Source organism: Tursiops truncatus, chromosome 9, assembly GCF_011762595.2.
Source record: "Tursiops truncatus isolate mTurTru1 chromosome 9, mTurTru1.mat.Y, whole genome shotgun sequence".
In the NCBI taxonomy this organism is placed as follows: domain Eukaryota; kingdom Metazoa; phylum Chordata; class Mammalia; order Artiodactyla; family Delphinidae; genus Tursiops; species Tursiops truncatus.
Window position 1 is genome coordinate 50,836,097 of NC_047042.1, and position 26,781 is coordinate 50,862,877.

At 41.0% G+C, this 26,781-nt stretch overlaps 2 protein-coding genes across 3 annotated transcripts in view; one reads left to right on the forward strand and one right to left on the reverse strand.

The window, feature by feature from the left end:
- MTERF1 (mitochondrial transcription termination factor 1) overlaps window positions 1–26,781 on the forward strand; it is a 603,361-nt gene that overhangs the window by 477,729 nt on the left and 98,851 nt on the right. For both annotated transcript variants that reach the window (XR_012333983.1, XR_012333984.1), the window contains 3 exons: window positions 2,264–2,445; window positions 18,063–18,157; window positions 25,894–26,000. The gene's annotated coding sequence lies outside the window, so the exon portion shown is untranslated. The remainder of the gene's footprint in view (window positions 1–2,263; window positions 2,446–18,062; window positions 18,158–25,893; window positions 26,001–26,781) is intronic.
- Window positions 19,465–24,236, reverse strand: FZD1 (frizzled class receptor 1). Its single transcript, XM_004329807.4, has one exon. The coding sequence runs from the start codon at window positions 23,709–23,711 to the stop codon at window positions 21,777–21,779; it is 1,935 nt and encodes a 644-aa protein (XP_004329855.3). The 5' UTR covers window positions 23,712–24,236; the 3' UTR covers window positions 19,465–21,776.

A 26,781-nucleotide genomic window follows, 5' to 3' on the forward strand; every position in this document is an offset into this window, starting at 1 on the left:
ATTCCAAGGAGATGATGGCAGACAAAATATTTCAAAATTCAGTGGATTTTGAGTAGTTATTTGCCTGTTGGGGAATATTATAATTTGGTTCCATTTTCACTGAAGTCAGGATGGGGAGTATATTTGTTTCAATACAATTGTTTTTACCAATTGATGTATGTAATTAAATATCTATATGTATTCCTCAAGTTTGTATTTGTATATAACCAGATACCCAGAGAGCAGTATATGTGTGACATTTTTGGGCACCCAGAGAAACAAAGCCCTTACATTATCATCTTTAGCAAAAGGTTTGATAGGTGAGGCATTTAAAACTTCTGGCTAAAATAAGGCTTGGGGATTATTAACGGATTTAATTTCTGCAAGCCAGCCCCATGATACATTACCATGGCTAGCTAAGCATTAACTGGATTTTCCATCCGTTTCCCGTATTGTTGGGCTCAACCTTAACTTGTCAGCTTGGGCAAATCCCTTAACCCCCGTAAGCCTCAGTTTCTTCCTCTGTCAAATCAAGGAGTTAGGAGAATTGATCCCTCCAGGCCCTTCTCACTCAAAGCTTCTGTTTTTCTGGGTATAGCAGCCATTGCCATACCCCGTTGCACTAAGCATTAAGTGAAACAAAAGGAGGAGTGTGTTTAGCTAAAAACTGTGTGGACATTTTAGGGAAAGTTGTTACCAGTTAGGAACAATGGTTTCCAAGCTTTTTTGAGCCTGCAATTCTGTGTTGTTTTTTCTTTAAGAACATTTGTCTCAATATTTGTAAATACACTTACTTATAAATTATACACATTTATTGCTATATATGTGTGTGTATATTTATGTATATATGTGTTAAGGTATACTGTGGGGAGATATTATGTTCATTTAAACACATCCAAAAATATAAAACTAAAAATCCTAATATTTTCTTCCTTGTATATATCCTCTAGAACTGCTGGTTTAGAGAATAAAATTACTTTACACTTCAATTAGTATATTTAATAGAGAACAAGCTGGTAGAACCCAGAAGGTTTTTCTATTTAATGGCAAAAAGAAAAAATACTCAAAACAATTTTGTTTTTCAGCTTGCCAGATGCTACCAATTAATTTGTGGTTGAGAGGCAGCCAAGTATGGTTTAAAAATTATCTTTGAATCTGAAGTCAGAAAACCATGTTTTGAAGCCCCATCTCCGGGGACTTCTACCACTCTCCTTGCATCTTAATGCTTTGTGCCATAGTTTCTTCATGTATTAAATAGAGTTAATATTACATGCCCTACGTAGCTCACAGAGTTATTGTGAGCAAATAGATTATATATATAATATATATAATATATACATTGCATTATACACATGTGAAGTATAAGAATTATTATTATCAAGTGCACAAATAGTATAAATTCCAACCCAACTTAACCTTCTACAACTGACCTGAGTCTTACATACATGTAACCTAACCAGAGAGTACCATGAACAGTATCCTTACGTTGAAAACCTCCTGAGAATAATGCTGACCTTCTCATCTTTGTAACATGATTTGTTCCCAGGTAGACAATAGATATTTTGGTAATAGGGGCCCCCTACCTGTTCTGCTCACATCCTGCTCCCCCAGCCCCTCAACCTTAGCCACCCAGTGGCTGTCGGCTTACCATGCTCCCCCTGGCAGGATGGGACTACCCCTTCCTGGACACTGTCCCATGCTCTGATGCTCTCTGTGCCCCATTATCAAATTTACCTGCCCTGTGGCCCCTTCTCTCAGAACTTTGCCATCTCCTCACCAAGAGAACAGCATCCCTGGGCAGATGATATCAATCCCGATTACTGATGATAGGTTAATACATCAGACTCAGAGTCAGTGGACTGGCAGCCCACATGCTCTCGTATACGGATTCAACTCCAGCTTTATTTGCATGTCTGGGAGCAGTAGGGAGATAAGTCGCCACATCTCATCTCCCTCATAAAGGCAGTTGTTCAAGGAAATGGGCTGGGACAATGGCAGAAGACTGCATAGTTCTATCCGTACCGGCCCTATGGATGGAGGAAGAGTTCAATTCCCAACGCCGAAATTTTTTTAAAATTATAAAAGTCACTTGAAAAGACCTTAAGCCAAACAAGTACACTTTGCAGTGGAAACTTCTAGCTACATGTTAGAACTCACGAAAGAGAAAACGTCAACCTAGTTTAAAAAAAAAAGAAGTCAACTTTGTGAATTAGGAACAAAGTAAATTAGGATCCTGATCTCCTGGGCACTCTAAAGAAGTTTTCTACCATTAATGTCTTGACAGGACTGATGTGGGCCAGCTATGATCAGAAGCATTGTGTTTCTAAACTGGACGCCCATAAAAACATCCTTTTGGACCTTAAAAGACTACTCTCCCAAAGAGAAGACAAAGCAGAGAGTAAAATCAAATAGCGGAAGTGAGGCATATACCATGACTGCCGGGACAGTGTGACCATTCTAAGCAAGGTAGGCCACTTTGGGGTTGCCAGGGGGTGAAGAATAATTGACAGACAATAATTTTACAGACATAATTTTCTAGACTGTAATGTGGTGTCAGGAAGCGGGGTACTGGGGTCAACATAACAATGTAAGTATTATGCTTCTATCTTTGCCCTGTCACTCTTGTGAGACCTCATTCCCCTTACTTCATTTAGATGTGTGTTATATAATTTTATATATTTTTCTGATTTAAAAAAATACATGTTTAGGGTAAAACTACAAACATTACAAAACTAAAAGAGTGGAAGTGACAGTTCCTAGGAGGAACTACATGTGACTGTACATTGCAGTTTGTCCAGGATGGTCTTATTTTACATCTGTTGTCTTGGCATAATTAGCAACATACCCTTCATTCTCAAAGTCATCCCTGTTTGGATGACAAATTACCTGTTACCTATTCATACTCACACTCTAGACTTACGTATGTTAACTCTTTCAGTCCATTTTCAAAATTCACTCTCACCCAGGAATTTCAAGAGCTCTGAAAGGTGTCTCACATGTACTCAAGACCATGACCTTCACTGCTCTTGTAAGATGCCCACCATTTTCCTCTTCCTGAGATGTGCTTCTGAATCTTGCAGCATTCACAGAACTTCTATGAAACTTTCCTACAACCCCTCTGCTGCCCCATTGGCACTGGGCCACTTCCATTTAATGTCAAAACCAGTCAGTTCCACCTGCACTGATGCTGCTGTAACATGATAGCTCTAAGTGAACCAAATTGACAAGTGGCCAAAGAGCCAACCCTTTCAGCAACATGAAGTCGCAATGAACATCTCCAGTGCGTAGGGCACCCCCTTCATGGTAATGCTCTGTCAATGCAGTGGGGAAACGTGATACTAGTGTCTTTCACAGCTTTTAAATGAAAACAGCACTCTTAGTGTTCATTCTCGGGCTTCCTTCTTGGTAGGCTTTAGGGAGGATTAGATGGGGATCCATCCAAGGGCAGTACACTTATACGTCCCACTCCAAAAACTCTGGCACTAGTTTTCCACCAAGCTGGAGGATTTGACGCTCAGCCTAAGGTGAGCTGTTTTCCAGGAGGTGTCTTGGTTCTCATTAAAACAAAATCCCGATGGTGCCCTAGCTATGCAGTGTGATCTTATTTGCCACATGCAAGTATTTCTTAATCTATTTAAACCCTTGGTCCCCTTTCTCTTTACCTTTTTTCTCATTTGTTTCCCTCCCTGTCCCACCTTTTCTTGACAGTTTTCCAAGCCCTGTGGTTTTTTATTAGTGTAACGTTTGTTCATTTTGTTAATTCTCATACTTTTTATAATTTTTTTATGGTGGTGGAAGAAAGTATGGGGAAATATCTTTCTTGTCAAATGACATCTCTTTTCAACTGTAAAGTAATAGAGAACAGGATCATGTCATAGCACAGACTCAGCACCAAATGCATATGAATCCTTAATAATTGAGGTTCTGGTTCTGAAAACGCAACTGAGAATTTATAATAAATTCTTCATATTATTAACTTTTTAACAACATGAATATAGATGTCAAGATATTAAAAATATTGGGTTTGGGAAATAGCGATGTATTTTCTTTTTCATGACAACTGATAGCTGACCAAAGGGAAAGAGAGCAGACAAGAACAGTATTTTTGTCTCTTTAGCATCTGCTAACGGAAAGCTTACTTTTCATTAGGGCTGCTTTATGTTAAGAAGTAAATCATACCTGAAAAACTTCAGTTTGGGTAGTTTTCCACATTTTACATTTTTCTGCTTTGGTGTTCCAGAAGTTTGTCTCATCAGTTAGCTAAAACCCCTTGAATAGTACCTAAGATGCCCCAACTTTGAAATTCAGCATTGCAGCCTACAGTTGTATAGACATTTCAGGGCAACAAATATGCTTAAATTCCAAATTGACATTTTGTTTATTGATCAATTATTATATTCCATATTTTAGGAGGTTTTAAATTTTGCTGAATGTAAGTCATTATTTGATTAGCTTATGGCAACCGGAAATGCTGTTATTAGAGAAATAATCTGATCTGCCGATTGCTTTACCTTCCCTGAAATAATGTCTCTTGTTATTTTGAGATAGCATACCCCCTCTTGTTAGTGACTGATCCAGTGATGGAACCACACAAAAGAATATAGTATTTGTAAATATTATATAATTGATCTAAAGTAGATTTGATTCAAATAAAATTTTAGGCAGTGTGCTAAGCAATTGATATATTGAGTAAAATATAAATATTGAGACTGTAGACTGGTAAGGGATAGAGACAGTGATACAAACTATGATGTGAGATGTGATGAGCTGTATGTTAGTGAATGTACAGGATGCTATTGGAGTGCATAGCTGGGACACATAGAAAGTCTGTAGGCGTCAGGGAGATATTAGGCAGAGGACATATATATTAAATGATGACATATATATTAAATGATGACGTATTTTTCCAGAGCTATCTAAAGCTTTGGTGATGGGTGGAGGGAGAGAGGAATGTAGTTTTTTAGAATCTTGAATTAGAAGAATAAAAACTTCCCAATAAATAATTAGACATACTGGATATTTTTTTCTTTGGCACTAAATACACAATTGCATTCAAAAGGCTAGTGCACATATTTCACATTATCCTCCCATACACAGATGACATCAAACTGGTTGATAGAGTAGATGTGACAGATGACAGAATTAAAACTGAGATTTTTCGTTTTGGTCTGGCAAGATAAAGTTATCTTTTCCTGCAGGAAACAAGATTACATTTATCAGGGATACAAATAAAGGCTTGCATTTAGATTAGAAAGTGAAAGCTGAGGAAAACCTGGTTTCCAGAGCCGATGGGCACTCTGTACGCCGAAGGGCTAAAATCTGGAAAACGTTTTTTTCATTCTGGGATCACTTCTAAAGAGGGACAGTGACAAACCAACGTGCATCCACGGCAGGGTGAGAAGTCAGGAGTGACTGACAAAATCAACCTGACACACCACCCTTTGCTGAGTACCTGCTTTGTGCCAGGCACTGGGGATGTGAAAATGAAGACACTTCCCTCCTGTGAAGCCCATCACTGTCCACCGGGGAAGACCAACACCGAAACGAATCACGTCCATAAAGGAAAATTAATTCTGTCTGGGGGTATTAAGGACCTACCAAGAAAAAAATCACATATGACTTTGGCCTTGAAGACTGCTGTTTGAATTTCCTCAGCGGAAAAGGAGGGCAGGACAAAGAGAGAGTGTAGATAAGGCCTTGCTGGGCAGAAGGAACTTAGAGGCAGGTGTTAGCTCTTCTGCCATCTGGAATAGTCAGCAACGGGAGGGACTGCATCAGGATTCAGCATCTCCTTGACATTGGAGGGCTCATGCCGAGAATAGATAATGACTCTATGGTAGTCAGTAATGGATTCTATCTTGTTTTTAACTGTATGAGCATTATGAATTTTACAGTTTATCACTTTACTCTGGCTCCTAGGAAGGTCAAAGACAAAAATTTAATCCTCCTCCGGTGAGTGTACAAAACCTTATAATACACCCATTGCATATTAAAAGTTTCTACTCACCCAATATAGTAAGTTCTATTATTGGATAGTAATGTTTTATATTTTTCTACATTTATGTTTTAATATACATTTTGATAAGCTATATGCATCATTTTATTAATAGAGTTATATATAAAGAAATAAGTAAGCTATGAACTAGTTCTAGAGTCACTTTCCTTTTTCAGTTTATTTTGAGGTATGAAAACTATCATGAACTTCCTTCCTTTTTTACCATTGAATCAATTTCAAAATATGGAAAGAGGCAAAATTGAGGTTGTATAACTTTGAGAAATACCAAAATCCACTGAACTTTATACTTTTTAAAAGGGTAAATTTTATGGTATGTGAATTACATCTCAATAGAAAAAGACTGGAAGAATTAGTTGGAGCAGGTGGAATGTGTAGGAGACAGATCAATTTTATTTTCCTGTAAAAGTCTTTAATCGATGATCACTTTAACCATCTCTATTTATTCAGGCACTTTCTGTTGTAAGTTTCTTTAAAAACCTCATAACCACATGTACCCTTGAAATGTATACAATTTGTTATTTGGAAAGGATGGCTGTTTAATGACTCTTTTTTTTCGTCTTAGTCATGAGCTGTCCCTTGAATCAAGTATTAAGACTATGTATAGGTAATTAATTAGATCTAATATTTATTTTTGAAATTTAATATCCATCTTAGACCACAAAAACATTTTAATAATAAAAATGTTCATCAAAAAATTTCCGGGGGCTTCCCTGGTGGCACAGTGGTTAAGCATCCGCCTGCCAATGCAGGGGACATGGGTTCAATTCCTGCTCCAGGAAGATCCCATATGCCACGGAGCAACTAAGCCCACAACTACTGAGCCCACGCACCACAACTACTGAAGCCCACACGCCTAGAGCCTGTGCTCCGCAACAAGAGAAACCATGACAATGAGAAGCCCGCGCACCGCAACAAAGAGTAGCCCCTGCTTGTCACAACTAGAGAAAAGTCCGGGCACAAACCCAGTGAGCCAAAAGAAAATATAAATAAATAAGGAAATAAAATTTAAATATTGTTTCCCATATTCCCTAGCTCGATGCTAACGTGGCATTCACCCTTCCTGGAGGAGGTATTTCTTCCCAGTATATTCCTAGCACAAAGGAAGAAGCTACTTGAAACTTTCCAAGCTCCAGTAAGTTCTATGGAGTAAAATTACTTCATTCTAAAATGAAGTGGCCGTCCTCTCCTCTGTAACTGTGATTATTCTTCCCTATGAAGCAAGTTCTTAACATGCTTAAGACAACATGAGTTTAGATATCTTAAGGGTTTTTTTTGGTCTTTCTTTAAGTCTTGTAAAATCAGTTGGAATATATTTTAGTCCTGTGTTACTCACATTTCCCAGTTACCTAGATTAATTGATGTGAACAACAATGGTGCTTTGAAGCACTTGAGTACAACAGTGCAAATGATCACATTTCTTAGTTAATGAATGAATTGCTCTTTCATAAGGCTTTGTTTATGGAAACGAATAGAGTATTACCTTGATTAGTGAATTCCCTGGAAAGGAAGGGCCTTCTAAGACGTCAGTTGTACTAAAAACCTAAACAAACAAAATGAGAACGGATGGGAAGCTGAGTTGCCTGAGAGACCTCCATGCTCAGCTTCTGCCAATGGCTGCCCTGCTGAAAGCGAAGAGGCCCAGCCTGGGGGGAACCAGAACCTTTTGAAATCCCTCCTCTGCCTGCCCATCAATCCTCCACCTGCTGCACTGTTTCCTTCTTTGTGTCGCTGTCAGATGCTGTATGTAAGCAAGAGAGAATCTATACACTTCTCCTTTCCTACCTCGTGATCAGTGAACTGATTGGACTCTGAGAGTCTTCTAACTATAAGGATACCTCTAAGTTAACCTCTAGTTATGGAATTAGAGCCCTATCCTCTTTTTTTTTTTTTTTTTTTTTTGCGGTACGTGGGCCTCTCACTGTTGTGGCCTCTCCCATTGTGGAGCACGGGCTCCGGACGCGCAGGCTCAGCAGCCATGGCTCACGGGCCCAGCCGATCCGCAGCATGTGGGATCCTCCTGGACTGGGGCACGAACCCGTGTCCCCTGCATCGGCAGGTGGACTCTCCACCACTGCGCCACCAGGGAAGCCCGAGCCCTATCCTTTTTTAAAAACTTAAAAGAATTTTAGACCTGGCCTTGGCGAAGGGCCCATTGGGCACACCAGGCTGACACCTGGCTGTTCTTAATTTAGATCTTTAGGGATAAAGACAGGCAGGATAGGTCGACTCCCTACTGAGAGTTCTAAAAAGCTAGTTCTTATACTTTTCAGGCTCTGAGTCCAGTGAAGTTTCCACACTGTCTTTATAAAAGGAGGTTTGTAGATAGGAAGAAGGGCTAGGGGCTTGTCTTGAAGTTGTGTTTGCTAAACCCTTCATACAAGCTTGAGAAACATCAGTTGTCCCTATCAAAAACTGAGGAAAGGCTGGTGGACCAGAGAGAGGGTCCTACTGGCACTGCCACTTCTGTTTTTGTGGTGACCGGTTCCATCCAAGGTCCCACTGTCTCTACTTGGGTCTGCTATTGTGTTCCTTCTTTAAGCCATTTCTCTTCCTGGGCTGAGCACTATTGGTCCTTTACTCACTTCCTTAACTTTACCTAACCCAGTGTTTCAAAAAACGCCTCAAAAACCACCAGCGTCAGAAACACCGGAATGGAACTTTCTGAACCCCATCCTCGCCCCGGCAAACAGAATCAGAGTCTCTTAAAATGAGGCCAGAAATCCTCATACTTAATAAGCTCCTCAAGTGATTCTACTCTACACTCAGTTTTAAGAATTCCTCGTAATCCATTGCCACCTCCGATAAATATATTTCGAGGGTCATATGTTTTTTTTTTAGTTAGCATTGAATGAGTTTTCACTATAACTTGCTTTATCTGAGATCTTCAAACACACCCTATACCTCCTATATAAATTCAACTTGACTCTAATGAAGCTGTATATTATTAAAAACATCTTTATTTATAGAACCATTACTGCATTCAAATGAGCTTTGGTCTGTTACTGAAAATTATCCCTACTTGGGAAAAAAAAGTTATAGAGAGGATGAATGGTGTAAATTTTAAAAGAGAATATATGATAGAGGTATTTGATGATAACTTCGTATATGCTAACTCATTACTGATTTCTAGAAATTCTCTCTATATAATCCCTGCAAATTCAGATGCTTGCAAATAATGCATATTTGGGGATAGCTGTGAACATTTGAAATCCTTCTTCTTAAATAAGTTGCTGAAAAAGGCATATTTTTTCAGACATATTTATATGGGAGGAAAATATGTACTTTTAGCATATATATATGTGTATATATATATATATATAGGAGGAAAATATGTACTTTTAGCCATAACAGTCTAGACAGAAAAAAAATCTTGCAGTTGGTTTCTAACATAGACTAAAAATTACATTTTAGAGAACATTTTTAAGGATGCATTTGTAATGCTAGAAAAATTTCTTCTCCAAAAATGTCAACATAACACTTTAAACTAGGACAGGCGTACTCATTACCTGAATTTGTATAAAATGCAACCCAGGCAATTGAGATTTTTCTTTTTCAACAAAGTGTTTAAAGATGATGAGAAAAAATTTTCTCTATGAACATGGTGATAACTTCATAAAGAATTAAAATCTATAGTCACAGCTAGAAATACAGATCGAATAAATCAGAGATGAGGTTAACTAGGTAAACTATTTCTCACATCCAGCCCTTCACCGAAGGGCAAAAATACAGTCACTTGACAGGTGTGTTTCTGATGGAAACCATAGAGTTATATCACTTGTAATTTAAAAAATAGTGGGATTATATTATTCTTCACTTGGAAGAAAATGTTCGACATTAGTCAATCACTGTCTCTTTCTGACCTATTTCTGGGACAGACACACACCATGAATCTAGAGAGAAATGTATTGAAAAGACATATAGGGTGGGTAGCAAAGAAGAGGATCTGTAGCAGAAAGAAGAAGAAAGATGACATCTGGAATATAAAGAAATCTGGTAGAGTTAGAGGATTAGGACCGATGTGCAGACCACTTAACAGAAAATGGGGTGAAGGGAGAGGGGAAATCAATGAGGAATTGACCGTTGACAGAAACATACTTTGAGAGAACAAAATGGAGAACAGAAGAAATTCAGGAAGCCAGTTTCTAAAAAATGGAATTGTAAAGAATGAGAATGTGATGGGAATACTTCTTAAAAAAAAAAAAAAAAAAGATCCTCCAGCTATTTCCAACAGCTAAACATAAATGTGGCAGGTAGAAAAATGATCCCCTCAAAATGTCCACGCTCTAATTCTTGGAGCACTGTCCTGCATTGATCTAATCATGTGTCCTTGAAAGCAGGGGACCCGTCCCAGCTGGAGAGAATCAGACAGTGAGAAAAAAAGACCTGATCCATGTTGCTGGTTTGAGTATGGGGTAAGGGGCCCAAGAGCCATGGGGAGCAGCCTCTAGAAGTGGAAAAGGCAGGAAAACCGATTTTCCCCTAGAGCCTACTGAAGGAAACATAGCCGTGCAAGACCTTGATTTTAGCCCAGTGACACCGATGTCATACTCTGACTTACGGAATTGTAAGACAGTAAATTTGTGTTTTTCAAGTTTGTGGTAATTTGTTACAGCAGCAATAGAAAAACTGATATACTAGATCCTCAGGCGTCACCAAGGCACCAAAATGGCTAGCTGCCTTCTATACAAGGAAATAAAGAAATGACCAATCAACTGCTTTTATATAAGCCCTCAACCCTGCTACACTTCAAGCATCAAAATATATTCAGTATGTTCCAATAGTATCAAAGGAGCATTTTCATAACACTATTGAACAAGCTCCCTTTGGCAATATAGTCAACAGGACAAACAAAGGACTCGCAATTCTTCAGTTAGTTATCAGTCTGTAGAAGAGTTTATTTCTGAAAGGAAATTATGATTCTCTTCCTGGTCATGATTTAGAGTAGCCTTGAAGAACTGCTGCCATGTTACCCAAGTGTACAACCTACCAGATAGGTCAGAATTGTTAGCAGCCATAAAGAAATTGAATTTGAAACAGTGTATCCCAAGGTGGGCATGAATGCATAGAAATGCACTTATGCTTTAAGAGCAATATCACTAATATACAGAACATTATTTGTGTCATTTAACCTTAAGATTGCCCACGAACTTAATCTTTATCTGAATAAGTCTTGTAAAACATCCTTAGCCTGAAAAGAGGATGCAGGAACAATATGGCATTAGTTTGCATTTTCAATTTCCATCAGCGATAATGGTGAGTTGGAGGAGGAGGAAGGGAAGGGGAGGGCATATGGGTGAGAAGAGCAAGGAGAGGAAGCAGGGTAGGGGAGAATGTTAGGTAGAAGAGGAAGAGAGAAAAGAAATATACAGTGAGGGGAGGAAGACGAAGATCTGTAGATGACTCTCTAGTGCTAAAAATGCCATTATATACTGTATTTCTTTAATCCTCCCAACAACCATATGAATTAGTAAAAAGTTGTTAGTATCACCATTTCAGATGAATGGATCTGAGGCTAAGAGCTCGTTGAGATTCAAACCACGTCTTGCAAATCCAAAATTCTTTCCAAGATGACATTAAACTTCTTTGCGTCCAAGTCCCTATTACCTTGAAATTGATTTTTTTTTTTGAAAAAGAGGAAGATGAAAGGTCATATTTCCAATCCAGGATTATGGCCCTATTTGAGAGATGTGTCCATTCAGCTAACACTTTACTGACTCCCATGAGAGCTAGCTCCAAGAAAGATTAGCTGACTTTGGTTTTCATTATATCCCTTTCTTTTTTCACCTCTTCCAGTGCCAAATGACCCCAATCTGTCTGCCTTCAGGACACAAAGCATCCCATCCCAAGCTGCTTCTCACATCTACCCCAGCTTCATTAATGAACAAATGGACAGTTCCTGAGGCACTTGTGTCACTCTGTGAGGGCTCTCAATTGAGTGTCTGCCTGTGAATTTGTCACATTTGGACCTAGAACATATTCTTAGCCCTCTTACACTTCTGACCTTGAAACACTCCTGGAGCAGAATTCTTGCCCCAGACCAGCCCTCTCAAACAAGACCCTCTTTCTCCTTATGAGGACGCAAGCCCAGTCAAATAATGCAGTTGCTGCACTGCAGACTGGTTTATCCTAAATTTAACCAGAGTCTCATAAAAACTGGGAAAAATCCTATGTATGTCCGGGAGAACCCAAGTGTAGTGACAAAGCCAGAGGACAGGGGCTGGGAAAACTGCAGAAAGGCCCACATCACGTTGGGTCCCTTCAGTGACTGGAACATCCTTTTCCAAAAGTGGGGGAGGGGAGTAGTCAAAGCTGAGAAAGAGCCTTCAAGATGTCTCAGTCTCCTCCTTAATTAGCTCAATGTGAGTGATAATGAAAACCCCTTGCGTTTGTACAGAGCTTCACTGTTTACAAAAGGGTTTTCATGTCTATTATTTCATTAGTGTCTCCATTTGACTCATGAAATCTTGTGAGTCGGACTCACCCAAGGTACCTTAACGTGCTTAGGCCAGTCCAGACTGCAGCCCAGGTTTTCTGCCTTCCGGGTCTAGTTCTTCCTCTGTATCGTAACACCTTCAATGATGCAGGGACATGTGTAAAGAAAATGGAAATGTGGAATATGAAGTGTAACAGCATAGTGCTAACACTTGAAAGAGATTTTTTTCAATAAGCTTATTTAATGTAATTTACAGATTTTTTCCACTGAAATTATGATACTGTCTGTCCTTGTCTAGATTTAAGTAATGAAAGCAGATTTATTTTGTTGACTGTTATGGGCTGAATGTTTGCTTCCCCCCCAAATTCATATGTTGAAATCCTAATCCCCAATGTATAGGTATTTGGAGGTAGGGTCTCATACTTATGACTGAATCTGGTGGCACCTTGATCTTGGACTTCCCAGACCCCAGAACTATGAGAAATAAATGTCTGTTGTTTAAGCCACCCAGTCCATGGTATTTTTGTTATAGCAGCTCAAGCAGATGAAGACATTGACTACAATGCAATATCATCAGGCTATTCATCAATGTAAGACAAACTTTGCGGGTCAAAAGTAAAGTCCATGCTGTAGGCATGAGTAAATCCATATTTTTCTCAATCCTATTTTATAAATTTAATATGTTTCATTATTTAAAAATGTGTACTCACAATTTTAAATATTCCTTTAGAGCAGCGTTTCTCAACTCTGGCACTTTGAATAAGATAATTCTTTGTCAGGGGCTGTCCTGCGTGCATTGTGAAATGGTTTGTAGCCTCCCTGGCCTCTACTCACTAGATGCCTGTAGAAACCCACCCACCCCCAGTCATGACAACCAAAAATGTGTGCAGATATTGCCACATGTCTCCTGGGGCCAAAATTGCTCCCTATTGAGAACCAAGGCTTTAGAGTCTAATGTGTACGTATCTCCTGAAATAACTACTTTATCTGCCCATCTTTTTTATTTCTTTACCTCGAGTTTAATTAAAAGATAGTAAGAATAGTGTTTTGTTTCAACAACAAAGGCAGTGAAATTTTATGTGCATTTATAAGAAGATTGAGAGGAATGGATGAATCAGAAGGATGACAAGAAGGATGAAGTCAATATAAAAAGGGGTGGACCCTATGGAGAACAGTATGGAGGTGCCTTAGAAAACTACAAATAGAGCTACCATATGACCCAGCAATCCCACTACTGGGCATATACCCTACCCTGAGAAAACCATAATTCAAAGAGAGTCATGTACCACAATGTTCATTGCAGCTCTATTTACAATAGCCAGGACATGGAAGCAACGTAAATGTCCATCAACAGATGAATGGATAAAGAAGATGTGGCACATGCATACAATGGAATATTACTCAGCCATAAAAAGAAACGAAATTGAGTTATTTGTAGTGAGGTGGATGGACCTAGAGTCTTCCATACAGAGTGAAATAAGTCAGAAAGAGAAAAACAAATACCGTGTGCTAACACATCTATATGGAATCTAAAAAGAAAAAAAAAATGGTTCTGAAGAACCTAGGGGCAGGACAGGAATAAAGATGCAGAAGTAGAGAATGGACTTGAGGACACGGGAAAGGGGAAGGGTAAGCTGGGACAAAGTTAGAGTGGTAGTGTATATATGGACATATATACACTACCAAATGTAAAATAGATAGCTAGTGGGAAGCAGCTGCATAGCACAGGGAGATCAGCTTGGTGCTTTGTGACTACCTAGAGGGGTGGGAATAGGGAGGATGGGAGGGAGATGCAAGAGGGAGGAGATATGGGAATATATATATATATGTATAGCGGATTCACTTCATTATAAAGCAGAAACTAACACACCATTGTAAAGCAATTATACTCCAATAAATATGTTTTAAAAAAAAGAAAAATATGTGGAATATATATACAAAGAAATATTATACAGTAATGAAAATGAACAAAGTATTGACAAATTCAACAGTATAGATGACTTTCAGAAACATAATATTGAGTAAAAGAAGCCAGATAAAAAAGAACACATACTACAAGATTCTATGTATATGATATTCCAGATAGGCAGAACTACTTGATGATATAAGGATAGAGACTGTCTTTGGAGAGGGTTAGTAGTGCTCAGGAAAGTACATGAGAAGGATACTGGTTATGTTCAATTTACTTATGTGGGTCATGTTTTTAAAATTGTGTTACTTTGTGAAATTTGATCAAATACACACTTTATATGAGTATACTTTTCTTTATATGTTTTACTTTACTAAAATGTACCTATAAGTGAAAAAGAAGTAAAATGGAGAAGTCATTGATTACAACAGAATTTATCCAATGATAAGATTTTGGAAATGAAATGGCCTAGAGCATCAGTTTTCAAAGTCTGAGACTGAGTCCAGAATCTGTATCTTTAACTAACTGGCTTCTGCTATAACTCAAATAGTAATATTTGATAAGTACTTGGAATTTGTAAATGGAAGTTTACTTTTTTTACAATAAAATTGTATAATCTTTTTAAAAAATAAATAAATTAATTAAAAGGGGTGGACCAATTCTAATTGAAGAGTTTCATGCAAATAGAAATGTGAATGCCATGGATTGCTTGGTCCACACCCTACATCCTACAAATCCCAATAATCACTGTAGAATTTTAAGTTTGTTTACTTCTTTTTCCTTCCTGTAGATACAACTTTTCATTTTGGGGAAAACATGCATGGTAAACCTACTTACCTCTGAGAAAAAGTATGACAATTAAGTGCTGATGTATAGTCATTAGGGATAAACCCTGCTTGAGTTTGTAATCTCATTACAGTGGACTGTTCTGACAGAGAAATAAAAGAGATCTAAACATAGGCAAAAACCTAACAGTTCCTTACAATCTGATAAACCTTAACATCAATTTAAAAAAATGCATTTTATTCCAAAGGAATACTTTTGAGAGTCTTCCATAAAAATAGCTACTTGACCTGGTTTCATAAGCAGCAAGAACAGGGCTCAGTGGCCACTTAGGTTCCTGTATCTATGCCTCATTTCTTCAGGAGGCAGAAGACAGAACGGCCAAGATATCAATGTGATTTATTCCATTATACCTTCATGTTGCACTCAGCTTCTGGTGATTGGTACTCACTGTCAAGATCAGTTACAGGGCTTCCCTGGTGGCGCAGTGGTTGAGAGTCTGCCTGCCGATGCAGGGGACACAGGTTCGTGCCCCGGGTCCGGGAAGATCCCACATGCCGCGGAGCGGCTGGGCCCGTGAGCCATGGCCACTGAGCCTGCGCGTCTGGAGCCTGTGCTCCGCAATGGGAAAGGCCACAACAGTGAGAGGCCCGCGTACCGCAAAAAAAAAAAAAAAAAAAAAGATCAGTTTTAAAGGGCTTGTTCACTGGCTTTTCATCTGGTAATGAACGAGATGAAAACTACAGTGGAATATTTTTAGTGCTGGACCAGTGACCACTACAAAAGCTTTTACTCTATCTTGGAAGCTCAATTTAATCCATGGAATAGGATGATTCATCATTCCAGTTTGCCCAGGACTTCCCTGGTTTTACACTGAAAATCCCACATCCCAAGGAACCCCTCAGTCCTGGACAAACCTAAACAGTGGGTTACCCTGTTTGAGTTATGAGTTTTTGACAGAATATTTATTGAAGTTAACTTTTAGGAAGTGTTTTCCAAGAGTTGGAAATATAAGGTCAAGAATAGTCTCTAAATCTACTTTTAAAGGAAAAAAAAATTCTGTTTTGTAACAATCAAGTAGCACTTGGCATTTGGAATATACATTTAACTAGCCTGTATGACTTCCAGGTATTTGCTGCTGCGTTTGTGAAGACGAGCATTTCCAAGGGCAAAAGAACAATCTTTTTCTGAGTGCTTCCTTTAAGCAAGGACACGCTGCCAACTTGAAAGGAAATAAAGGCCACACTTTGTCTATGGGGGGATCCTACAGTTATTCCCCTGCAAATTTAATTCAAACAGGTCTTGAGATCTGAAACATGGAGATATCCACAAATTAGAGGATACTCGAATTTTAAAAAGGAAAGAAAAGAAATCCAGGCCACAGAGAACTATCTCAAAGCAGCAATAGTGTTTCATTTTCATGTTAATCACTCTAGTCCTGAGAACATGTTTTGAAAGTCTATATTGTGAATAAAATTTCTTGAGATTGTCTCTATATGAAATATGCATACTACAAATTTTAAAACCTAAGTTATTGTTTTCCAGCAAGTCAATTTCATTAAAAAAATAGCATGCATGTATAACATGTGCAAATCAATGTTATTCTAATACTTCGCTTTTAGAATTATTAATTATACAAATATGCCATTCAACTAATGTATTAATGATTCCTTTAGAAAATGCAGCATTATTTTAATTTTATCACTCAAAAATATTTAAAGAGGTAAATATACCTCTTTAGAATATCACTATCTTAAAATAAAAGGATTTATTTAGAGAAGTTGCTATTGGAAAATGTTATTTTACTTTTTCAAACAATTTTAAGAATCTGCTTGACTTATAAAACTGATAACCTTCAGAACATTTATTATATGTTCATTGTAGGATGTACTTATAGATTATACTTAATCCTGTCCATTACATGAGAAAGATTTGTGATAAATCCTTTTACTTGATCCGTTGTTAGGGTCCCAAATCAACTTATAAACAAAAATCCCCAATGTAAGTGTTATTATATTTAAACAGGAAGTTGATTCTGTAATGGAGTAGAGACACTTGTCACTACAGATCACAATAAAACTTAAGAATATTAGTGTAGAGTCTGTCTTTATATCACCAGGTTACAAATAAGCTATTTTGTCACTATAGTTATGGTTTAACACATCCATTGTCAAAGGTATGACCGAAGTGAATAGAAATATTTAAGCCCCCAAAGTTTTAGGGAATTCTGAGTCATGAAGCTCAAGTAATGTTTCTCAAATTCTAGGGGCTATTGGTATCTGCCAACAGTTCAAAAATATAGATATAAATCTTAGGAATCACCAAAATTAATTTTACCTTGTTTGGCACTTCCCTTGTAAGACCCCATTTCAAATGTAAGGGTCTTAAAAGTCTTGAATTTAAGGTGGTAGCACAATTCCTTTTTAGTAATGTAACTGGAGAACTCTTATATGTAGTCCACATCTTAGTTTGGCACCTACAGGTTAATCCTGCAAGACTTTGATGTTAGTATATTCCATGAAGTATTTTTTTTTTTTCTGTGAAGTATTTAATGACAATATTACAGTGTCCACCTCAAGATGTATGTAATAGTCACATTTTGATTATCTCTCAGGCTCCAGTTACACAGAACATTATAATCAGAAATGTATCAGAGACGTCCAGTGTCATGACACTGGTTTTAATTAATTGCATGTACATTGCGTAAAATCGTTTATAGCCAAAAGATGGATTATAAAGCAATAAAAGCAAGAGTAGCTGAAGTTGAACACAAACACACACACTGAAAATATGGCATCTTTAAAAAAAAAAATATGTACCAAGATCGAAACATGATACCAGGGAAAGTGATCTGAAGCCACCCAAGTCCTGAAATGGTTTGTGGTTTAGGCAATTTTTTTTTTAATTGGCCATCAACTCTTCACTGTCTTCTCCTTTCCTAGTTCAACGCTGGAGTTTGGGAATGATGCAACTACAGCGGAAGGCTTCAGTGCTCCGTGGAGACAAAAGAACCAAGACAGTTAACTCAGGCTAACAAGTGAGTGCCTCAGACTAACTGAAAAATCCGGTCCAGCTGTTTTGCATATGTTTGACACTAACTGGCTTTTAGATTAAAAATATGACTTTCTGCCCCCGCAGAAAGTTTAAGTAAAAAATGGCTTTTTTTTTTTTTTTTAAAGAGCATCAGAAAGCTTTCATACTATGTATATATTTACTACAAAAGCTGAACCAAGCACACACACAGTAAGGGGGAAAATTGACTCCAATTGATAGCTGGTTTAAAAAAATAAAATAGGCAAACCAAATAATCTGAAAATAGGGTTTGTCATGGAAACAGCATATTAATGGGACCATATTCCCAGTAGCTTTATGGTTTTTCAGGCAAGTCTTATTTTGCCATCACTGTTGAAAGAAACAAAAGAATACACTGGCTTTCTATATGCTACACAATTTAAAACAAGTTGTTTTGTAAAAACAAAGCCTGCTGGTGGCTTAAAAATGTCTTTTCAAATTACTTAAATCCAGCATTTTAAAACCTGTCTGCATCGAATTTTATAGTTACATCATTTTAAGGACACCCACAATAAGAATGCTTTGTATTTATTCTTAGAATAGAGACTAATAATCTTAAAAATTTTTTTCCAGAAACTATTTGTTGAATAATCTAGTGAGAAGACCTGTTTTAATTTAGCCTAAGAATTGCTATTTTTTGTGTGCCTACACAATAAAACCTTCTCCAATATCTACTATATTAGATTAATGTAACAAAGAAAAAAAGAACATAAAGTTGCACCTTGCTAATTAAAACTGAATGCTCTATTTTCAATTAGATTTAAGTTTTTCATTTGCCTTAAAATAAATAATGATGATGACTTATAAGACAACTGCCTTATAACCATGAAAGTAACTCTATTTTATTAAAGGTCTTCATTTTAGCCCCTTGTCATTTTATCACAAAATGTTTTCATGGGAAAATTTAATATAGATATTTTTAGTGTATAAAGGAATAAGAGACTTGTCTTCCAAAGGTTTTTGAGGTTTTCCATCTGGCATTCTCCTTTTCTCATAACCTTATTTCCATATTGTAAAATATATAAGTAAACTTTGTAATTTTATAAAAATTAGTATGTGTATACTTATGTGTATATTTTATAGAGAGATATAGACATATGTATATATACAGTCTACATATTATACACTTACATTAATTCTAACTAAGAGTAGACCAACCAGATAATTCCTCTAGGGAAGGTTCCTTGAACAATATAAAAATGGATCTTCAGAAGCAAACAACAAAACAGCCTTATACACCCAACTGCTGCTTAAAATGCTTATAAACACACAGGCAGTTAACCATTTATTGATTGCCTATTTATGGTTTTGGAATATCCAAGATTATGGAAAGTATAAGATAATACTTCATAAAAATCGTGACAAAGATGATGGTTGATGATTTAAAAATAAACCTCCATATTATAGAAAGTTACGTAAATTTACCCTTTAAAAGAAAAAAAGCTGTAATAAAATTAGAGTTCTCTTTTTAATAATCTTCTTTGAGTAAAGAAATAATTTGCAAACTTCTGTTCTATATTGTTACTGTCATGGAAACAGATCTTTCCTAGGGACTTCACAACATCAATCACTACAATGCAAGTCGGTTAATTCTTTGGAAGGACTGATCTGAAGGTTTAAAGATAGACTTTTTCGTTGAAATTCCTGAATTTATATACTGTGGGATTGGCTATAGACACTATAAAATGTAAAGGTAGTTCATAGCGCATACAGTTCCAGCTCTATTATTTTCAGGCACAAAGACCATATAATTTTGTACAAAACTTTGATTTTTTTATTTGTGAAATTAAAAATATGGTATTATATATATAAACTTCTATTCCTCTATAAATATAGATGATTTTGTGATAATGAACAGAATAAATGCATACCAAATTCAAAGACCATTGTCATTTTAGGGTATGACAGACATAGATAGATTTAGGTCCTAAGTACCGGCATTTTGATAAACTCTTAAAGTTTAAAACAATACATCAGGAGGATTGCTTTTCTCGTCTTTTTCACAGAGAACTAAAGTGAATATTTTTAAATGGCTTTGAAAGATTTACATTTGACACATTTCTGTAAATCCAAAAAGGAGCACACAGGATTTAGTGCAGCAGACCTGCACACATTCTCCCTTTAGCATGCATGCCCATATTTTGTTTATTTCAGGAGCTAATCCCATCAATTATTCCACCTCCTTTACCTCCTGGAATCTTACCAGGTTATTATTAGTGATGTGGATTGTTTCTCCCTCAGAATGTGTTGTTGAATAATAATCGTAGTAATATGTTGAAAGTGTACAAGTTTTACATTTTAAAGTTTCTGATATATGTCTAATTATTATTTGATTGAAAATAAGAAAGTAGCACTTCATTTTGAGGACGTCCATTACACTGAAATCTCCTTCAAGTTTTCATATTCAGTTTACCGTTTTGCTGTCCTGTTAAGGAAAGCAAAGATCAGCTCCTTAACAAAGCTTTCCAGGTGACCTAACATTTCCATTTTACAGAACGGTAAATCTTTATGCAGGCTGTCTCAATCCTAGAGGCACGTTGCCAGGCATCCGTATGCAATTAGAATTAACATTTTATAACTCCCATCTTCAGTCTCTCCCAACCCACACAAAGATTCATGCCTCTTCCCAAATCTCAGTAACCACATCTTTCCATGACGCTGGGCGAACCCATACCAGGTTTTAGACGCTGGAGAATGAAATGAGCTCATCCACCAAAAATTAGACTTAAGAAAAGTTTGGCATTGGTTATCCCACTCACCCTCTAACCAACTTAGGTGGAAGAAGGGAGTGTCTGGGCGTTTGAGGCCAGAGCGAGGGAGGCTGCAGCTGCCAGTGCCCACATCCGTGGGCCTCCTCGAAGCTAGGGGTAAGGTTCTGGACAGTGAAAATTTCAGCTTCGGATAGTCTAAGGGACAGGCCTTTGCAATCTGGCCCCGGACAAGGGCTGACTTGGGATGGGCGGGGTTCCACTCTCGGACTTGCAAGCTTTGTGGAGTTCTGTACCTTAAGAGCCCAGACCCCAGCAAGCATGGGGAGGGAGGGAGCAGACAGAGGAGCAGGAAAGTGATCCGGGCGGTGCAAACCCAAGCACTCCCCACCCCGCGTCAGGGAGGGGTGCGCCAGCACCAACAGAAGCAACGAGCAGTGAGCTCTGGTTTTCTCTCTGCGGTACTCTGCAAAGGGCAAGAAGAAAAAGTCTCAAATGGTTAAACCGCCCTAAATAATTACAATTTAAACCAAAAACAAAAAAGGAAAGTAAAAGAAAAACCCGTGAACGGTCGTCATTTAAATACAAATATACTTACAAAAATCTTACACAGGCTATTTACAATCATAAAAGCGTACAGTCCCGGTACCAGAGCAAGAGAGGTCTGTCCATCCTGCTCTGGCAGTTGGGCCCTCGAGTCCCTTTGCCCCCAGGGACAGAGCTTTTGCAGGAGCCTTGTTGTTAAAAGGAGCCCGCGAAAGTGAATGGCTACTGAGAAAGCTTCGAGTAGCCAGACTTGGCAAGGATTCCATAGGGCCAGCATTTTGGGGTGGCTGGGACCAGGCTGAGGGCTGGGAATGGGCTGAGTCCCCAGTCTCAGACGGTGGTCTCCCCCTGTTTGCTATTGGTGAGCCTAGTGTAGAACTTCCTCCAGGAGTTGAGGGTCTTGCCGGACCAGATCCAGAAGCCTGACGTGATGCCCACGATCAGCGTCATAAGATACTTGATCATGAAGACTGTGAAGTCAGGGCTCATGGGCGGGTGCGGCGGGGCGCCGCCCGCCTGGAGGTGGGGGCAGGGGATAGCATAGCTCTTGCAGCTCTGGGCCACCCAGCTGCGCTCCCACTGGTCCCGGAAGGCCTGCTCGTAGAAGTAGCAGGCAATGACGATAGTGGCTGGCACCGTGTAGAGCACGCTGAAGACGCCGATGCGCACCATGAGCTTCTCCAGCTTCTCGGTCTTGGTGCCGTCGTGTTTCATGATAGTGCGAATGCGGAAGAGGGACACGAAGCCGGCCAGTAGGAAGGACGTGCCGATGAACAGGTACACGAAGAGTGGCGCCAGCACGAAGCCGCGCAGTGCGTCCACGTTGTTGAGCCCCACGAAGCACACCCCGCTCAGCACATCGCCGTCCACCTGGCCCAGCGCCAGGATGGTGATGGTCTTAATGGCCGGCACGGCCCAGGCGGCCAGGTGAAAATACTGCGAGTTGGCCTCGATGGCCTCGTGGCCCCACTTCATGCCGGCCGCCAGGAACCAGGTGAGCGAAAGGATCACCCACCAGATGGAGCTGGCCATGCTGAAGAAGTAGAGCATCATGAAGAGGATGGTGCAGCCCTCCTTCTTGGTGCCCTGCGCCACTGTGCGCGCCCCGTCCTCCGCGAATTTGTCGTTACACACCACCCGGTCCTCCAGCAGGAAGCCGGCGATGTAGGCCACGGCCACTGCCGTGTAGCAGCCCGACAGGAAGATGATGGGCCGCTCCGGGTAGCTGAAGCGCCGCATGTCCACCAGGTACGTGAGCACCGTGAAGAGCGTGGAGGCGCAGCATAGCACTGACCAGATGCCGATCCAGGTGCGCGAGAAGCGCAGCTCCTCCGGCCCAAAATACATAAGCCCGTATACCTTGGTCGGCTCGCAGGGCGCGCCGCAGTCCTTCTCCCCCAGGAAGTGGTAGTTGAGGTAGGAGGGCACCTTGAGGGCGCGCGGGCACGAGAACTTGCCTCGTTCCGACGCGCCGGCGCCCCCCGCGAAGCCGCCCCCCCGGTACCCTCCGCCGCCGTGCTGTGGGTTGCTGGTCCAGAACTCAGGCAGCAGCGAGGGCGTCGGGGTGCCCTTGTCCGACGTGTTCTGGCCCACGCACAGCTCGCCAGCGCCGTGCACCGGGAACTTCTCGCACTTGAGCGTGTCAGGCCACTGGAAGCCGAACTTGTTCATGAGCGCCTCGCAGCCCTGGCGCGCGCGCTCGCACAAGGAGCGGCAAGGCGGCAGAGCCTGCTCCAGCACGGTGCACACGGGCGCGTACATGGAGCACAGGAAGAACTTGAGCTCCGCGGAGCACTGCACCTTCACTAGCGGGTAGAACTGGTGCACCTCGAGGCCCGCATCCTCCTGGTTCGTGTGGCCCAGCAGGTTGGGCATGATGGTCTGGTTGTACGCGATGTCCGTGCACAGCGGGATGGAGATGGGCTGGCAGTAGCCGTGGTCCGGTATGGAGATGCCCCGCTCGCCGTTGTACTGCTGCCCGCTCTGCTGCTGCTGAGGCGGCGGGGGCTGCTGCCCCGGCCCGGGCCCCTGGCCGGCCGCCTGCGCCCGGACCCCCAGCAGCAGCGGAGCCTCCAGCAGCCAAATCAGTAGTAGCACTCCGCGCGCCAAGCGCCCGGAGTCAACTCGGGGGGGACGGCGGCGGCTGCCCACGTCCCCGCTCCCCTCCGCCACCGGTCCAGTGCGGAGCGTCCCGGCACAAAGTTCCCAGCTTGCGCCGCTGGCGGCGGCGGCCCGAGACTTCTTAGGCGCCTCCTCCTCAGCCATACTTTCTCGGCTCCTTTCTTGGCGCCTCTCGGCTGGGGCTGGCTGTGGCGCGGCCGGCGGCTGCTTCCCCTGAGGCCGGGGTGATCTCCTCCCCGCCGGTGCCCTCCGTCGAGCCCGAGCAGTGCTCGGCCCTCTCCACCGGCTCCCGCTCTGCGTCCCGCAGCCGCCGCCGCCGCGGAAACTTGCGATTCATGAAGCGCGGGCTGCGGGGAGAGCCCGGGTGGCTCGGGCGCGCCGGGGTCGCGTCCCGCCTTCCTGGCCCTCGGCTAGCTGGCTCCCGGCTGGCGGCGCCGCGCTAGTGGCGGCGGCCGGGTAGAGCGCGCAACTCTCGGCAGCCCAGCAGCCTCGGCTCCCCCCTGCGCCTCCGCCGCCTCCTCCTCCGCCGCCGCCTGACCATTTGTGTCAATCCCTCAACTCGCTAGCTCTCCTCTCCCTCGCGCGCCCTCGGACCGGTTTCCAGGCGCCCCGCAGTCTGTCTTTCACCGGGAGGGAGGAGCCTTGAAACAGACGCAGAACTGGAGGCTCAGGGACCGTCGCCCAATCTCTGTACTGACTTGCCGGCGCAAAGGGCGCCAGCCGCGGTGTTCCCAGAGCGAAAGTCGGAGGCGGGCGGGTGAAGGAGGAGGCGGGAGAGGGAGGAAGTAGTATTGGTGCAGAGGCACCTCTCGGCACAAAGAGTGGGTTTGCTATGAAGCGGGACAGGCTTGGTTGCTTTTGCTTCTGCGGAAGAAAGGGCGAGGACAAGTAGGAGAATGGTCCCATATGCTGCTGGAGATAATGAATAGGAGTCGGCGGACCGCGCGATTTAGCTTTTCTTTTATCCATTTTTGTGTTTAAAAATTCTGCTCTTAGTGCTGGTTACAAACAGCAAACCAAGTGCTTCGATCAGAACAGATACCTTTGACTTAAGGAACGCAAGGCTTCCTTTGAGTTTATATCTGTCGAGGTTTTGTTTTAAATGTTACTCTCAAATCTAGAGCTCTCAGGCTGGGCTTGGCGGGCTTTGGACGCGCCATTTCCCCCAAGGAGAAGTTCACGGGATCGCTATCAAAGGAAGAAAAACAACAACCAAACACAAACTTTGATGGAATTTAAAAAGTAAAGTCAGATATACAGTCCGCTATTACTATCTTTTCTGTGGTCGAACTCCTTTTTCTCCTCTTTATCAATCCAGAAACAGAAGCAAAGAGAAACTGCCCGTTAAATATTTAGAGAGAAAAACTTGAGAACCCGACGACCTCTCTGAGGGAGCAGAGGAAGCCCGCGCTGCCTGAGACCCCAGAGGTGGTTCGGGGCCGGAACTGCACCTGGGGGCAGCCTGGGCCCTGGGGGAGCTCCTGGGAGCCTTCCAAAGCCCGGAGACGCCCACGGACCTGTGGGAAATCCTGGGAGGGTCAGACCCGGGCCAGCTGGGTGCCACAGGCCGGGCTGCAGAGTGGTCTTCCACTCAGACGCAGAACTGCGGATGCCGGTTCACAAAACAAACAAAACAACACAATTCATCTCAGCCGACTTACATTCTTGTTGTTTTCGTGTAAGATTTTTTTAAAGTGATGCTTTGACTACGTGACTCAGTTTTATCAATAAAATGCCACTGTATTATTAATTCTACCTAGGATTGGTTGACCTATGATTAGACTCTCTTGGGATACTTTTCTACAGTTATTTTCTATCTTTTGTTTATCCATTCATTTGTTTAATAAATACTTACCAAGCTCATATTATGCTATAAGCACTGTTAGGTAGTAGAATACAAAGATAAGCAAGACATGGGCTGGCCTTACAGGAAGGCATAGTGCAGTGGGGCACAGAGATGTAGATCAGTTCTCTTGGTGCCCATCCCAAAGCTAAAGGAGCACTGGAAAGCAGCCAGCCAGTGGAAATGGGTAGGGAGGGTTCTGGTGGAGAAGTGGGTGGAAGGTGCAAAAGACAGGAGCTCTGAAGTGCTTAAATTGCTGCAGGGGGAGGGGGCTGGGTGTGGCTGAGATATTATGAGGAAGGCAGGAGAAAAATTTTAATCCATGCTAAAAAGTCTGGGTTAAATTATATAGACAACAGGGCGATGTTGAGGGTCACTTTTTCCCACATAAGCAGGGGGTGGCTGAACAATATTGTTATAATTTATATCTGTTTGGTATGTTAAACTCAACTAAAATGCAGCTTTTTTGGTCTTTTTTTAAAGAGCAATGCTCCTCAAACTATGATCTCTGAACCAGCAGCAGCACCTGGGAACTTGTTAGAAATGCAGATTCTCCAGCCCCATCCATACCTACTGAGTCAGACATCCAGGTGAGTGTGATGCACTCAAAGTTTAAGGACCATTGCTCTAGAGAATAACTGTTGTATCCTTTTCTACACTGAGCACTATATTAATCATTTTGAGGTTAATTCTATCTTGAAATTGTCATATTAGTGGATACCAAATGGTATTTTATATTGGGCCTGATCATTTACTGTCTAATCAGTCTGGTCATCAGATCTACAAAATTGAATTGATCATCTAATTCCTGAGAATGAATCAGACCACCGAACTGCCTAAGGCCACAATGACTGAACATAGAGCCCTCATTCATAAATCATTTAAATCATGAAACAGGAAAGTCAACTGGAAGTAAAATTCTTCATTCTCACATAATTCATAGGATGGATTTTAAAAGACAATTCCAGCTGGATAATGTACCCACTAAAAAAAGTTCAGTTTATCAATATTCGCAGATACTCTCTTAAGAGCCCCAGAGTTTTTCAGAGCTTTGCAGTGGTTCAGCAGGTGGCTTCAGGATGACTGGGAAAAAGGGAAGCTGGGGCACAATGTCATTGGGAAGCTTAAACATTAGTCTACATGTACTACTTTAGGTGAGTGTCACTTGTCCTACATACTAAAAGGTCACTGTAAATTTCATCACCGTGCATGTTGGTGTCTCTAAAGATTGTGCAGTCATATCTTTACCTGTTGAAATGAAATGACATCTATTTGTTTCAGATACATATATTATCATTTTTCAAATATTCATGGATGTAGTAAATTCATAAAATTCATATTTGTTTTAAAGCATTTCTGGATTCCTATTTT